The sequence below is a fragment of the Thermobia domestica genome, chromosome 11, assembly GCF_964235325.1.
Source record: "Thermobia domestica chromosome 11, izTheDome1.hap1.1, whole genome shotgun sequence".
In the NCBI taxonomy this organism is placed as follows: Eukaryota; Metazoa; Arthropoda; class Insecta; order Zygentoma; family Lepismatidae; genus Thermobia; species Thermobia domestica.
In genome coordinates, this window is record NC_137464.1 from 253,404,407 (window position 1) to 253,421,736 (window position 17,330).

The 17,330-nt window shown below is 36.7% G+C and overlaps 1 protein-coding gene across 2 annotated transcripts in view; it reads left to right on the top strand.

Annotated features, from left to right (window-relative positions):
* Positions 1-266: 266 nt before the first annotated feature.
* Positions 267-17,330, top strand: part of LOC145664943 (uncharacterized) — a 49,518-nt gene continuing 32,454 nt past the window's right edge. Inside the window, exons 1-3 of one of the 2 annotated variants that reach the window (XM_081732061.1) lie at positions 267-448; positions 13,974-14,103; positions 15,870-16,031. In XM_081732061.1, the coding sequence (XP_081588187.1) occupies positions 14,014-14,103; positions 15,870-16,031 (252 nt within the window). In that variant the 5' untranslated portion in view covers positions 267-448; positions 13,974-14,013. The remainder of the gene's footprint in view (positions 449-13,973; positions 14,104-15,869; positions 16,032-17,330) is intronic. The other variant, XM_081732063.1, reaches the window with a different exon arrangement.

Consider the following 17,330-nt stretch of genomic DNA (forward strand, 5'->3'; position numbering starts at 1 on the left):
CTCCCTGACTTTGAGATTTATATACGTTCTAATCAAGAGAATAGCATTATACCAATGAAAATTGTGGAAATCCACTTACATCAAGTGGTCTTGGCCCCTCCTTCCCAAGCAAAATATGACATACGCTGCTGATTGAAAGGAATATTATACGAAAAACAGAGGGAACACACAATATTGCGTAGGGTCTTGTTAGTAAATAGAGAAAAAATCAGTTTCCGTAGAGAGTGAATCTTCACGTCACTCGCACTACTTTCTTTGAGGAATTACATTCTCCCAAGTTACTCCTGTTATCTGAATTATTCTACTGGGTGTCAGGGGTTTGTGACGTGTGATAACAGAACCATGTTAACAGTCCGCATTCACCTTGTTCAGATAACGTTGTCTCTAGTGACATATGAACAACGCGTGACATACGGTTCTCGCACGTAGAAGGCAGAAGTTGACTCAGGTAAGGAAGTTCAATTTAGTTTCTAGCTTTTTTTTTCTGTTCAGTCGTGAATATCATATTTAATCAGTGCAACATCCTTCACTGTATTGTCTATATTACGGTGTATCTCATGTACTTTTGCTGGTTAGTTCGTAACATGCTAACAAATACACAAACATGGATGGTGTTTGATGAAGAAAGAGCTTAGTAGTAAACAACTGCCTTGCCTCTTTTATGTCCATACAAGTGTAATGTTTTTATATGGTACTAGCAGAATGCCCGTTCTTCGCATGGGGAGAATATATTTCATTTTGGACATCATAAAGGGCACTAAAACTGTCACCAATATACTTCGGGACCACATAAACTATGAATTCGATATCAATATCGGTCATTTTCAATAATTTTTACGTTACAATCAACCCTTACTCGCCTATATTCCGAGATTCGAAACAAAGTGCTGGTTAAAATTTGTTCTGAAAATCGAAATACAGCGCTTTTTGAGTTAAACATATAAATCATTTTAGAGGTGGAATATAGGTGTCAGAATTCTTTCCCCTAAAATTCTCAGTTTATGTTCAAGTTTCCCAAATAACGGATTTTGATTTTTGGACATATACCTTGGATACACTATTGAGATTAAACATCAATTTTCAGCACCGAAGCTAGTTATAAGAGACGAGATCTACAACTTGAACTAAGATCTAAACCATTCCACGCTCTATGGGGCCGCGGTGGCTCAGTGGTAGGCGTTCACCTCTGATGCATAAGGTCCTTAGTTTGATCCCAGCTCGCGCCAAATGAGTTTTGTGCTGTACAAACACCGTGTTCATGGAATTTCTTTGGAATTTCCCGTTTCCTCCCACTTTCTTCATTCCACTATTTCATTAATTTCTAGTGTTGCCACGAGACGAGACTTCAGGCTGCCTCGTCTCCTCTCGTGCAAAGCATGTCTCGTCTCGAAAAAATGTGCTCGTCCCGTCTCGTGTCTCGTCTCGTTTGTCTCATTTTGTCTCGTAAAAAATATAGCAGCATACCATGGGAACGAAAGTAAAATGTAGCAGGCTGCACCATGCTAATCAAGATACAACTAAGTTACAAGTATTACCCACAACACACAAGACAAGAAATGTCACGGTAGCTACACCGTGAAGCCTTCACCTCTGGTGTATGTGGTAGTCGGTTCGATCTCGGTTAGTGCCATGTGAGCTTTGTGGTGCACAAACATCGAATGTGTGTGGGGACCGCGGTGGCTCAGTGGTAGAGCGTTCACCTCTGGTACTTGGGGTCTCGGGTTCGATCCGAGCCCCCGCCAAGTGAACTTTGTGGTGGACAAACACCGTGTGCGTGGGTTTTTTGGGGGGTTGTCCCGTTTCCTCCCACTTTCTTCATTCCACCATTTCATTCATTACTCATCATCACTCTCTCCTTTAGCCTAACCGGCATAATCGTGGCACGTAAAACTCAAAGATTTTATTTCATTTTCCATTGTGTGTGTTTTCTCGAAGTTGTCTAGTATCCTACCACTTTCTTCATTCCACTAACTTTCCCATCATCATCCATTCGGCCAAAGTTGTCTAAAGGTCTTAAAATAAATTCAAATAAGCTCACAAGGCAAGGACAAATAGTTTACAAGATAATTTATTTCTGCTGTTAGTTGTCTGAGGCTTCTCGACCCTGGCTTTTTTTTTTTTTTTTTTCATTCTGAAACATTGAAATTTGTTTCACCAGTTTCAATACACGAATATACAGTGAATTGCTCATTGGTACGTCGAAGATGAAGACACTAATGTCAAATAATGTTTACACGACAAGCAAAGTTCGATGTAAAGGTGTCACCATCCCCGACACTATCGTATACTATCGAGAGAGAGAGAGAGAGAGAGAGAGAGAGAGAGAGAGAGAGAGAGAGGGATGGAAAGATATACAGATAAATAGAGAGATAGATATGTGTGTACACTTTGACTTCATATATTCCAGCATTTGGGTTTCACAGTGTTAATCCATACCAATCCAAAGCATGTTTGGATTTGTTACAATTATTATAAAAAAAAAACTCGGAACCAAATAATTTTATTAAGTAATGGAAAGTATTTGGTTGAAATTTTATATGTTACTGCACAGTAAGTTCTACTTAAAGTGCCATAGTAATGGGAGCTGAACGACACATCGGACGAAAGAATGCTTGGGGCCAATCTTCACGTCCATGGTTAAAGTCTGTTCCCATAACCGCGGATTGTGTGCTACTATGTGGTGGTTGTCCCGTTTGTGTAACAAACTCATGACAGTACACCCAGATTAGCTAGTGGTCCAAAAAAAAGTTCATATTTGGGTGGCCATTTTGGATTAAAGTTTCTTATATTGTCGTGATCTATTCGCAATCATACAACGCACATCTTCATACCAAGGCGAGTGGTCTGCGGCGATAGACCATCGGCTTGAAGACCCCGGATTGAGTCCCGGAAGGGTCATGTATATGCATTATAACACCATTTGTTTTTTCGTATTGTGTCAGGGGGCGAAATCGTACGGGATAAAAGGATTTCAGTCTGAAAAAATTGGAGAGAATATCCTCCCCAGGGTACTTTCATGGGAGTAAGGAATTAGTAAAAATATAGGATACATTTTATAGCAGGTTTTAAAATATGGTTTGGGTATCCTATTTCATTTCTGTTTATTATGTTCTTCAATGTTTGAATTTTGATCATTCTCATGATATTTTCTGCTTTCAACGGAGTTCCATGAATATTATACCAAATGTTCTTTACACTCTGTAAGAAACCATTTCTGAAGATAAGTCAGGTCCTAATGAATATTATTCACTAGGAAAGGGAAGTATTCCCCTCCTCTCAACATAGAAGCAGAGGGCAATTTCACACTCTGGTGAGATCAAACATTTCCGCGTAATAAAACGAAGGTCCCCCTGTAAAACCTCTTCACCTAAAGTGTTATTGTTAGTATCATAAATTTGCTGAAAGCAAACAATTTGAAGGGTTCGTCGATAATATTTTTGCTTTCTTTGTCCTTCTCCCGCCTTCCAAACGAAGAGGTGAATTTTACAAAATGACTGCTGTATAATAAGCGAGCGATTGGTAAAATGGTAAAAGTGTGTTTTTATGTGTTTGTGTGTGTGTGTGTGTGTGTGAGAGAGAGAGAGAGAGAGAGAGAGAGAGAAAGAAAGAAGACAACATTTTAGTTGCAAGACGACATACTTCAATTGCCGTTTTCGGTTCATTTCGGTTCATGTAGCAAAAAGAATACCGCCACCAGAGAATAAAGACAAGTGTAGTCTGTTCTGTTCTCTTCCGCCATCTCAGCCAGAACTTTCAACTACACTCTGTAATGAGTGTAGACCTTACCCAGTTTTCAAATTGAGTAGATGGTGGTGGTAGTTCGGTTTCTTGACCTTGTAAAAATCCTCCCTGTCTTTGATTTTGTTTGTCATCATTCCAGCCAGAAATGAAAAAAATGAGAATTCCTCAGTTTACAGTAAGGGGAATTGGGGATGGAAGCTCATGTATCACGATTGTTTCATTCAATAGTCAGAGGACACTTTCTATGAGGGCTATTCAACATGTTTTCTCACAAAGAGGATTTTCCTTTTGCAATCTATATGACCACTGGCAATTTCAATCTTGGCCATTCCCGCCAGCGTTTTCATTTTCGAGACACGAGACGAGACGAGACATTTCACGAGACATCCCGTCTCGTCTCGTTTTCGAGACGGGACAATCAGCCTGTCTCGTCTCGTGTCTCGTCTAAAAGGGTTTTGTCCCGTCTCGTGGCAACACTATTAATTTCTCATAATCATCGTCTTCTTTAGCCTAGCAGGCATAACCATGGGACGTAAAACTTAAAGATTTCATTTCATTCCACCTCTTTTAATTTGAGAAGTAGATCTAGAGGGAATCGTACTTTAGGATTTAGGAATTAGATTTTTGGGCTTTCGGGATCTATGACCATGTTAGCCTGTTACGTATGAGGGATGACGTTCCTTGGCAAACACACTATCCGAGGAAAGGGAAAGAAGGAACGGCCTGGGACCTATATGTTAGGTACCATCCCGGCATTTGTCTGATGTGAATGAGGAAAACTCAAGAAAACCTCAGTCAGGATGGCTGGCCTGAAAAAGCTTTTACACTTTGTCGATCGAGTGCCCTCACCGGGAATTGAAGCCGGGACCGCAGAGGGAATCAAAACAGGCACTACGAGCGTTAGTTATTCGGTCACGTCAGGGTACACTATTTCTTATACTGTTGTCTAAGAGACGAGAGATATGTTTTTTATTATGTTTTATAAATTTATATAGAAAAGTTATGCTCTGATTGTTTAGTTAATTTTATCTTCAAGTTATCACAATATTTCCGCGTCACCAGAGGTCCGCGAAGAAAAAAAAATGAAGTGAAAACTTTGAGTTTTACGTCCCACGGTTATGCCGGTTAGGCTAAAGGAGACGTGTGAGAAATGAGTGAAATGGTGGAATGAAGAAAGTGAGAGGAAACGGGAGAAACCCGAGAAAACCCACGCACACGGTGTTTGTCCACCACAAAGTTCACTTGGCGGGAGCAGGGTTTGAACCCGGGACCCCATGCACCAGAGGTGAACGCTCTACCACTGAGCCACCGCGGCCCCTCAGGTCCACGAACAGTGTGATATAACATTTAAACCATATTTATTATTGAAATAGTAATTGTGTAATGACTTGTAAATGTTTAAAAGTTCAAAAATGCTCGTCATTGTGTTTGTACAATTACTTTACCAATTTATAGCTTTTATACTACGGTTCATGCAACACTAAAACAGTGTTTGAGATGTAAAGCTTCGGTAAACTAGTGTTGCTTATAAGACTTAAAATTTCTCGTATCGTCTTGTAGGCAACGATAATTTCTAGGAGTTTTGTACCTATATTACTAGCATTGACAACTTAACCTGTTAACTGGGGAGTTTCCGAATCAGAAAGTTGCAAGCGAATAGGGAATAAATTTGTTTTAAAAAATACGTATTATGAAATTAAATTAAATTAAGTTTTATCTCTCACGGAAAATACGAATTAATTTGACACGCCCAATATGAATCTTATTATGACGAACATACTCGTCAGACTGCAAATGGAAGCTAAATTCTCATGACGAGTTGAGTCGTCATTGGCAGTTAAGAAGTTAAAAGTGTTATACGACACTGTAGAGAAAGACTGTTTCTTTCAGTTTCTTGTATGATTATGTAATTTCAATTAAGTTCCATAGCCCCATCCTTCTCAATGTCTGTGCTATTGAATACAATCAGTGTTCGTAGTTAGAGGAAAATTTCATAGGTAAATTTAGGTAAACAGGGAAATTTTCGATAAAACGTGAAAATCCACGGAAATTCTCCCGCTGACTGACTGATCAATATACATGCTTAACTTTTTCCATCCCAAGTTTGTGTGTTTGTGTGTTTTTATGTGTCATTAATTTAGCACATTTCATTAAAGTAGCATTAATTTCCACCCATTGTTGGCAAGGTGTATTTTTTTTTTTTTTGCCAAAAAAACAGAGAGAGAGAAAGTAAAAAAAAGTAGAAGCAAAAAGGAAATGAATAAAATAAATGTGATGCTTTTTCTTTAATCTAGTTAAATAAATCTTATCACCTAATTTCTGTAATAGGAACTGGACACTCAAAAAAATAGGGAAAATTTGACAAGAAAAGGGAAAAAATGTCAGCTTGAGGGAAATTTTCTCAAGGAAACCTACGAACACTGAATCCAGTACGCCTCCTGCAAGCAATTGTTACATTACAAAAAAAAAAAAAAAAAACTGTAAATCTCGTTACCATTATATTTATATTCTTTAATGAATTCTCGAGAAATGAAAATGATGCAAAAACAAATTATCTGGTTCACGTTAGCTTTGCCTTAATCTTTCTGCTTTGCTCAGAAACGTGTTATTTCCTAGTTCAAAAACTAAATTGTTGACATTCAAAACTGCGAATCTTACTACTATTTTCAAATGGAAGTACTTTTAGTAAGTACGTAGCAATTGTTCCATTTAAACTTATCTTTAAACTAACTACATTATATGAATAAGGCCATTGTCATGTTACAAGAAACTATATTTTATCACCAGTTGAACAAAGCTTAAAGGTAAAAGATATCAAAAATTAAAAGGCAGTTGATCAAACATTGAATAAAGCAAGGCATGAGTTTATCAATGCTTTATCATCGAACAAATAACGGTCCGTGTCAAATAGAAAGAAATTCCTCTAAACAGGGTTCCACAAAAGTAAAATTTTATGCTATAACACTATAAAACTCCTACAATCAAAGTGTTACGGTACAACTCCTGCTGGTTGCAATTTAATAAAAGTGAAGTTATTCCATCGATTTTATTAAAACGTTGATGTTTCTTGATTGTTAATTTTTTTACAGGAAACGCTAGTATCACAGAGAAAATGAGCTCAATTTCCCTTCGATGACGTCCATGATTGAACTGAGCAGATTTACAATAATGAATAAACAAATTACAACAATTAACTGTACTTTATTTGTTACATCTATTTAGTGGATTGGTTTCCGGACCAACAGGTTAACTGCATCCCAGAACATAAACTAAAAACATTTGAAATTATATACTGAAGAAGAAGAAGAAGAAGAATACAAGTGATCGATGATTTGAAAAATAGAAGAAAATATCGGAGTTAAAGCGGGGCTTCAAGTTTCGCCTATTCAAGATTCACCTAATACCTCGTAGTTATCCAAACGTCAAAGTGATGACACAGAGTTAGTTTTCTTATTAGGCGAAAGTTGATTTTTTCTTAAAACTTGGTTTAGCTCGTTGGTAGCCCTGCACCTACCTCATTAGTACATTACATTTCGTTTTGTCGCCCTCTTATTAAACAGTCCTGTATGTAGGGGAAAATTTTGACAAACCCAGCAAAAATTAGTAGCTTAATTATTTGGTGGCACCCCCTTATGTCCATGACGCACCCCCCCAATTATCTATCCATAGGTGTTCTTCCACGAAAAAAAAAATCTTTTCGATTAATTTTTACACCCCCTCAAACATATTTATATAGGTTTTTAACCCCCCCAATATTTCAATGACACAGTTTGCGTCATAGCCCCCCCTTGTGGGCACCCCTGCTTAATAAAACTTGAAGGATAGTTTCCGTTCATCAAGTACAGTAATATCCTACGAGGAAGCCCTCGAACATCCCGCTTGAGCTTCATCCAATATGGCTGACATATCCAATTTGGCCGCCACCGTCTATACAACAATCATGTTTTCCTTGATTTCTTATCTAAGGTTGAATTCTACGATCTTGGAACTTATAACAAAATATTTCGTAAATAAAATTTCCTTTGTTTGATATACAATGCATCTCTGTAGGTCAAATGGATATAAAGTTACACATGGTAGAGTAGGCTTCTTTAGCTTCTACCTACCTGTGTTTTTTTCAAGCGGCGTATTTTTCTCATTTCCTTTTTCTTTTTTGTTTACATATATAATATTTATATAAGTAAAAAAAAATAAAGAAAATGTCTTAACATGCCATAATTACAATTGATATATGCAAAATATGGTACATTTGGAAATAATGAAGCATTATACGGAAGATTTGTAAACTTATTTAGCAAAACAATCCATAGAGAAAAAGTTAAGGAAAATTCATTTTTTTTTAATAAACTATAGAAATAATAAATAGTAGATGCTACATAAAAGATACAAAAATTAACCCATCAATGGCACGGTGCACTGTTGAGACATAAACGATATGGGTGGGTTGGATCAGACCCACTGCTGGTTTAGATGAAAGAGTCATTGAAACAACGAGTTTTAAGGAGAATGTTTGTATTTTAGTAATTTAGGTTTCGTATAATAAAGTCTGCTTCTTTCAGAAAAGGAAACTTACCTATTACATTTCAAAACTAAACTTAAAAAAAAAAGGAAGATTAATGTAAGTTATGTATAATTCGAGGGTAGTTCAACCCTAAGATAACGCCAACATTCTATTGTTTTTTGATGCCCAAAATGTGATCTCACTGCAATTAATGCACACATCTGAGTAAAACAAAATGAATGAAATGAAATTTTGAGTTTTACGTCCCACGGTTATGCCGGTGAGGCTAAAGGAGACGGTGATAATGAGTAATGAATGAAATGGTGGAATGAAGAAAGTGGGAGGAAACGGGAGAACCCCGAGAAAACCCACGCACACGGTGTTTGTCCACCACAAAGTTCATGAGTAAAACAATCTCGAACGTGAACACTTGGACTAAGTGCATAAGAATTTTACATCTGCAATACACCAGCTTCAGAAAAGAGTTTAGTGCTGATATTTCCGAACAAGTAATTGGGTAGCAATCTTCATTTTCTCCTCCGATTCAATATCAATTGCTGGAATATCTTGCTCCAGCCAAGTTTGCTCCTGATGGTACACTTTCAATACGTATCCTTTACTCCAATTTGCTCTTATTGGTAAAACTGAAAGATGAGTGATTCGTGTCAAATAAGTCTTCGGTATTAGAAAGCCAGTGCGTCACAATCATGCGATGCATAAAGGTGTAATTGGAAATGGTATCCACTTCTACTAGTTCTTCAGGATTCGTAGTAGATTTGTTGAATAAACACTCACAACCTGTTGCAATTGACTGTCTATCTCTCGAGTATTTTCTAACAAGTTTTCTAGCCTTACTGGAACAGACAGAGTCATGTAACTTTCTGAAAATTCACGTAAAAACAGTATAACATAATCCGTTTCCTCCTTATTTTCATGTACGAAACATTTTGGCTGGTTAATGAAATCTGCCTTCTTTATGAGAGTTTTAAAAAATCAAAAATTACACTTGAAAGAAACAGATACAAGATTAAGCGACACAAGCCTATTATATCAATGGACATATGCCTACGATAACAACGGAGACAGGACTAATTGAGCGGAGGCATGGTACACCAAAATAAACAAGAAAGCAGGGAATCAATACTTGAATATATATAGATTTATAGATCTTTTGAAACAGAAGCAAGCAGAAAGTAATATAACGATGTATCAACTCTAGCAGGAGCACGTCGCTAAATCAACGAAGGCAAAGTGGTGCCGTCTTAATCGACGTATTATGGTATTCAAAAGAAGGCTTGAATCACAAGAAATACACGTAATCCAGTACGTTGATGCAGTCTCTCGCTGTATTTCATTTATGTGTGATTAGTTATTCTTGTTGCTTTGTTTATTTTATAATTTATACAAACTCCCGTGAAATTTATGTTAACTTTATTTTGTTTTCCGTAATACATTTTGTAACTTCATGTAATATTTTCATATCTCAATGTCAAACATATAATATCTACTGTACTGTAATTGTGCTTATACTATTTTGATATGTAATTCATATATATATAAAGTTTAGAAATTAAATTTTTGTCATTTTTGACAGTACTACCAACATAATTTCGCATTAGACAAATCTTGAAAGGCAAATATTGAATTCAAGATTCGCCTACACTCTCTCTTGAGTTAACATCTGTGAATTCCATTGCCTGGGTTATTAGCCGTATCTTGAATAGGTGAAAGTTGAAGTCATCAGTTAAAAGAGGAAGCTGAAAATCGAGAAGCATGGAAAAAACATTTCCAGGCCAATGGGTCCCCGGCTTCGATTCCAGCTCCCGCTAACTGGGCTTTGTGGTGGACAAATACCATGTTCGTGGGTTTTCTCGGGATTCTCCCGTTTCCCATTACCTTTTATAACAGCATTATATTCATCTCATTATCACAATCTCCCTTAGCCTCGATTCATAAGCGTAGGACATTAAACTAAAAATAATGGATTATTATAAGGGAAGACGAAAGCAAGAGATAACTGTTAACATTACTCTTAGTGTGCGAGTTAAGTTCATATTTTACCTCCAAAATAAATGCAAAATAATTTGATTGGTAATTAATTATTTTCAATACTTATTCATTCGACTATAAGCCGATAATGGTTGTAAGTCAACCCCTCCGAAATCAATAAATAAAAAAAGTATAGTTTATTAATGAAGCCTAGAAAGCACAAGGAATAAATTTTCTAGTTAAATGCCAAAAGGCTGCTAACTGCTAAATTAAAATGCTTTCTACGTAGAGAAATTTTTGAGATTCTATGGAGAATCATCAGATATCTGGAACATTAGTTGGATCACAATCGTGGAATCTGATGAAATTCTGCATTAATTAAACCAAAGCAAGTTAAGCTTAGAATATTACCTTTACCCTCTTCTTTGAGCTTACCCATACACCCTAAACATAGTAATGATTTTTTTTTCAGTGCTTATCTGAGCATACATACAGCCAGAACTCAAGTCTAGTTTTGAAGGTAAATCGTTTTCCTGTTAGCGCAAAATATCAGTATTAGGCTATATTGTTCGTTTCAATGCCATTCAGGATACAAAAAAGAACTGTATTTCTTTTATTTCATGTGATGCAAATTGAAACAGTGCCTGAGGTGCAAAGCCGTAGCTAGAGATTTCGGCGCCTGGGGCGAAGCAGAATTCGGCGACCCCTACATTCAATTAACCAAAAAAAAAAAAAAATGTCATGTAAGAGAAACCGTTTTTATTGTTACGCTACGCTGAATTTTATCAAACCGCTTGGAAGATCATCGCAACAGCCAAAAGCGATCATTATATACTCTTTTACAAATAGGAGTTGTTTCAAGAGGCTTATTATGGGCTTTTTAAAACTTGACAAAACTTCGTTTGGTTTTATATAAATCCATTTGGAGAATAGTTATCGAGAGAGCACGGAACCGGTACTCCTAAGGTAGGGAAATCGTGTTAGACATGGAGTTAGTGAATGCGGCTGGTGGCATTGGAATGGTCCGGGTTTCCTGAGCATAATGGTGATATCAGAAATCGAGCCCCAGGTCCCGATGTTTAGGGCAGCGTCCCTTCTATACGCCTATAACCATAAAGTTCTTAAACGTGGGTGGTAGCGTTGGAAATATCCGTGTCTTCTAGACAAAGTGATAATGTCAGAAATCGGATGCTAGCCCCGTGGAACCAGAAATAGAGTCCTGAAGTTTAGGGCTCGCGTTTTTTCTATTCGTTTATTAAACATAGTTCTTGGACGCGGATGGTAGCGTTCGAAAGGTCCCGATCCCTTAGCACATCGATGATATCAGAAATGGGACCCATGACCTGAGGCCCGCAAAGTGAGGTCCCGTAGTTTCGGGCTCGGGTCCCTTCTATTTACCTATTGAACATGGAACATTACTTAATTTCTTAATGAATGAAAGTTCTGAATTTAAGTTTACTTATTGTTAATTAACATATTAAAATACATAAACACACACACGCACATAATAATAAAAACACTGGTAGTGATCGGTCTCTGGAAAAGACGAAATTCGTTGGTCTAAGTTCCGACTCCTTAAGCCCTAATTCTACAACTGCTTGAATTCAAAAAATGTATTATTCCCCTTTTTACCTTCATTTCTAATATTTCCGCACAAACAGCAGCTTACGTCTGATTCATCACTCCTCTCATTTTCATACCTTCATTCTCACCGTAGTGATTAATCCGATGGGGTTGAAAAGCATGATTAACTAATCAAACTCACTACCGTCAAACGTCGAACATGTATTTCAGACTTTGACAGTTTCTGATTTTGAAAACATTCCTGTTCGCACGCTGTAAGTGATTACTCGGCACCTTGTATAACACATCCTCATTAACAAATCAAATATAGTTTTCTTTTTTCTTTTCTTTTTTTTTAAAAGTAAGATTAAAAACTTGTTGTGACTCTTATTGAAACGTTTGGGTTGCGAGCGGAGCAAGCAAGAATTTTTTTAAAACAAATTATTTCTTTGCAAACCGACAACAATATTGATTTAATAGGGCGCTAATACTTTTTCGGGGTGACGCATCCTTTCCTCATTTCCATTCTTTCTTCTTGCTCATTCGGCGTCCCCTTGGTATCAGCGCCCGGGGCGATTGCCTCCTTCCTCCGTAGCTACGGCTCTGCTGAGGAGTGAGTATAGGATTATTAAGGTTCTGAGGACTCCTCCTGGCTGCTAGGTTTTGAACTGTGCTAACAACTCAATCACAGATACTTTTGTCATTACTAATAGCGAAGAAATTCCATTCAGTATTGATCTCAAAATCCTGGTAATGCTGTGTTAGATTTCTCAAAATCTTTCGGTTCTTATACTGAGACGCGGCTCCATCAGAAAGGTAACGAATCATGCTGATTTGGAATCACAGATTATATGTGGGGAATTGTGTTTTTTAAAGATTTATTCCGAAGTCCTAAGGTTCAATTACAGTCGAAGACTGGCATTCCCATACTTCCATTTCTTTTCTGTTATTGACAAAGTGGACATCGTTGAAAGAGCCGTTTGAATTCTTACGTTAGTATCACTGAGCCCATTTATCCTTACTTAACCAGTTTTTTCCCCTCCTTTTCTATCTTGGACATGAAGACGACCGCATGCTGCGATTAAGGATCTCGTCCAAACTTAGGTGCTTTTCACGGGGTACCTTGATCTAAGGTTAGTAGTAGTATTTATTATGCTGTCTTTGCTGCGAATACACAATTATTTCTCAGTGTAACACCTTCCACTATAACAAATTCGCTACATTGGCAGTTGTAATTACAAATTTTCGCTTAAAATTCTTGAAGTCGTATGATTTAGATTTAATGGTTGCTATGATGTTCTTGCACCGAAATATGTTGAAACTTGGAAGCAGGTTTGTAGCCAGCCCAATCTAGCGGATGAGGGGGGGGCGGTAGAAGTTAAGGAGGTCGATCCAACCATATTATAGTTCATTTACAAGTCTACCGTGAAAACTTCAGGAGGGCTAGTAAACATTTAGAGGGCCCGGCCACCTTGATCCCTCTGGATACGGGCCTGCTTGGAAGTATACTTATTTGTAGGAACACATTTACCAAATACGTAATTTGTAAAATCTCTCGACTGCAACATTGGCGTCCTAGTGTTTACTCAGGATGGTGCAATTAATTTGAGATAATTCCCCATGAAGAATTTCTAAATTAGATTGTAAGTCCGAACATTAGATTTAATTGTCGATGTGTAACTCTTAGTAACAGTACACACGAATAGTAACAATACTAGAACCAAAATAAACAAAACGAAACTTAAGAGCAATCCGACAACACTAGGCTCTCAGAAAATATTCTCCATAAAGAGTGAGAGAACAACATTTCATGGATGCGGATCAACGATGGGAACACATCCTCGCGTTTTATTGGCTGATTAAATCGTTAGATTTTAGATCATGGCTCACGACTCCTTGCAATCTCTACAATTCAGAAACGAACAAACTCTAACTGCGAGCCTCATTCCATACGAATTTCCGTCAACGCAACTCAATTCTGCTTGCAATAGTCGACATAGCAGTTATATTGCACTTTTCGCAAGATTTCCGTTACGCCGTGATCTGCAAATTTTGCGAAGACTTATGGAACAAGGCCTAGGTCCTTTGTTTTCAAAATCAATAAGAATTCCAGCTGTCACGAAAATGATATTGTTTATTTTACTTATTTATAGGATTATTCTTTTATTTTTTATTTCAGGAGTTGTACGGAATGCTTGTAGAAGACGTCTGCCAGTGAAATGGACGAGAGTCAACTCTGCCTCACAGAACCCTCGTATGATAATCGTGAACAACATAAGACGAGTTTTGTTATTAAAGGCATCGAACTGGTACGTATGTTTTATTTGTAGTTACATTAATTGTGTTCTATATTAGGAGCGGGGATTAGACTATAACACACAGAATATAGATATTTATTTACAAGTTGTTGTGCTTCACTGTTAGACCTATGGTTATAGATGCAAAAAACGAAGTCGGCTTTTTCCATAAATAGTAGTTTTGAAAAAGGAACGCAAATTTCTTCTTCTTCTTTTTTTTTTAATATTTTATGATCATCTTATTCGAGTACTTTCGTTTCTTTGTAGTGGACTTTTCAATGTTAAAAAAAAAAAAAAGGTATCTTCACAAATGAGTCCTACGTTCAATCCAGGTCTGCTTATCTTTGTTGGTTTTCCAACTGGCATTTAACTGGTGGCCAGCAGTGGCGTATGATGAAATTTCATTCTTGGTAAACAATTACATCAGAGGGGCTCGTGAGGGACATTATACAGGCAAAAAATTTGTTTTCTCTTGAAACTAAGAGAAGAAAACTTTATTAACGTACTAATTTGTTGCATACAGAAATTAATATATTAGGTAATCTTTATTCCCTTAGTTTCAACCGATAAGACTTTATTTTTTTACCAGTGTGACTTCCTTCACGAGCTCCCTCTGAATAGTATGAAACTTGTTAGTCTCTTTTCTCTGAATTCTAACAACTGTTTTTACTGAAGTAGGGCGAAGATTACATTTATGTTTCATTTTAGGAAAATATATTTTGTTCATATGATAAGGTTTATTTTCAGTTCTTTTAGAAATATTATAGCGCGCCATTCCATGCTTCACAGGTTAAATTGAGAGGAAACTATTTGACACAACTTTAACCTTTAAGAAATATGCACATTATTTCTGGAGGCCCTAAAAGTAGACATTTTAATGACATGAGTCCAGATCACATTATCATTTCTTTTGATCTAGCGAAGCTATCCCATGCTTCATTTACACATTCTTGTTCCTACAATCATATGAAGTCGTATGAAAGTTGTGTCTTGAGGTGTGACCCCTCAAACACCAGAGAGCTTAAAATGGGAAGGGTAGTTGCCCTCCTTGCTTCCCCCAATAAATCACGAAACTGATAGAAATAACACGTAAGCAACACAAGAATATTAAAAGTAATTAATAAGTTTTGTGCATTCATATTAGACAAGGAAAACTGATTCAAATAAATTTATGTGCTAGATGTTTTAATAGAATTCGAAATCGTGAAGGTAATTCCGAATTATTTAAACTTAATATAGGTCTAGAGTCTCATTAACTAAATTTTGACATTACAATTTGTAGAAACTTACAAAAATTATTGAGCAACAATTTTGAAATCCAGAAAGTTCAGATTTTGAGTTACCAAAGAGTAATTTGTAAACCTTGAAATCTTTCGAAGTTTATTTCCACTGTATCCTAAAGAAAGGCATATTTTTGTGTGATAACTATCAATTACTGAAATAACTAACTCTATGGCCTATGGAACCCGGAGGTTCAATGCCGCGTTCACAAAAGCTCTCCACTGACTTCTATCCTTAGCTAACTGCATCCAGTTTCTACTTTGTATTCCTATTTCTGCGAGATCCATCTTAATATTGTCCTCCCATCTGCGCCTAGGTCTTCCTAATGGTTAATTACTGAATTAATAAAGTAAACTTACTTTCATGTTCAAGCCAATGAAAACTATCAGTTGGTGTATGTCTCACCTTTGGACTTTCTATTTCTCATCTGCTAATAATATTGTCGACGGTACAGACTAGTTTCCATATTATATATATATATATTTTTATTTGCACAGGTGATAGCTTGTCTATGTTTAGCGGCATTCACTGAAGGAGTAAAAATCGAGCCAAATGTTGCGAAAATTGGCCTCGCTTACGTCACATTCGGAGCCTACATTTTGATACCAATAGTTCTCATTATAGGATACGTTATCAATGAAATAACTCCTCGATTACACGTAAGTACATTCAAATGTTTTTGTTAATATTTTTTTCTTTTTCATAAACCACAGATTTCCTACCTTTTTCTTTAAAAAAGTACCCTTTTCTGAACCATGCAAATTCCATACTTTTTTTTATTTGTTTGTTTAGGGGTCGTCCAAATATTACGTAACGTGGCAAAGGGAGGGGTTCGGCTTTACGTTACAAAGTTTGAAAGAAGAAGGAGGGGTTTACAACTTCGTTACATAACGCATATTTTTGCTGCATTTTTAAAATTTTTATTCAGGTTTATATACAATATTTTAAACAAATAATTTTATTCAGTTCTTTCCGTTTTTATAAATATTATTATTATTTTAGGAATTTGCGAACATATAAGGCTAGCCTATCTAAAGTGAATCATGCAGAGGGATACGAAGACGCTACTAGATACCAGCAACACTAGTGACAAATGCTGCATGTATTACAGCACAATAAAATTCAGTTTTGTCGCTATCACCACATTACATTTACGGCACACGAAGCTTTTCTGGAGTTAGTTGTTAGCGATCGTAACCACCGTTTAAAATGCCCTTGTGTTACCACTCGTATCGCTATTTCTGGGAATATGATTCAGAATTATTGATTTGAATCATTACCCACTCTATTCGTCTAAGGAGTTTCGCATGTGAAATAGAAGACAATGTTTGTAGTGAAATAATATTTTCCGCAACGGAACGATCCATGATTTGTAGAACAAAACAAGATATTAAAACCGAATTCGTTGGATACTGAATTTTTCTCGTACTGAATTCGTCTCGTACTGAATTTTTCGCTCTTTGAATGTGAATTTTCCATGACAAATCGAGTTTATTCGCATTATGCCATTGATTTAGGACAAGAATAATTTTAAAAAGGGTAAACTGAAGTCCGAAGTCCAAACAAGATGCTCGAAAGCTTGTTCACAAAGGAGATGCCCCCGTTCCTCTACGTCTGCAGCCACATCAAATCTGTGCTCGACGAGGTCAGAGAACTTCTTTGCATCGACGACACTGGCGAACTTCAAATACAGAAAGTATCCTGAATCCCGGAAAAAGAGCTTGATGTCAATTATTTAGATTGTGTTTCACTTACGTCTTCCGGTTGTATTTCCTCCTTGCCAATCATCTGTGACCTAAAAAAATAGGTGGGATCTCCTTGGGAAAATGATATGTAATTTCGAAGAATTAAGACTAGTTAATTAAAGAACTTTATGGGGTCAGAGCACTACTATGTTCTAATACTTTTGATTTATTGGCGACAAAAAACCATTAAAATTTTTTTCAGAATACAAATAT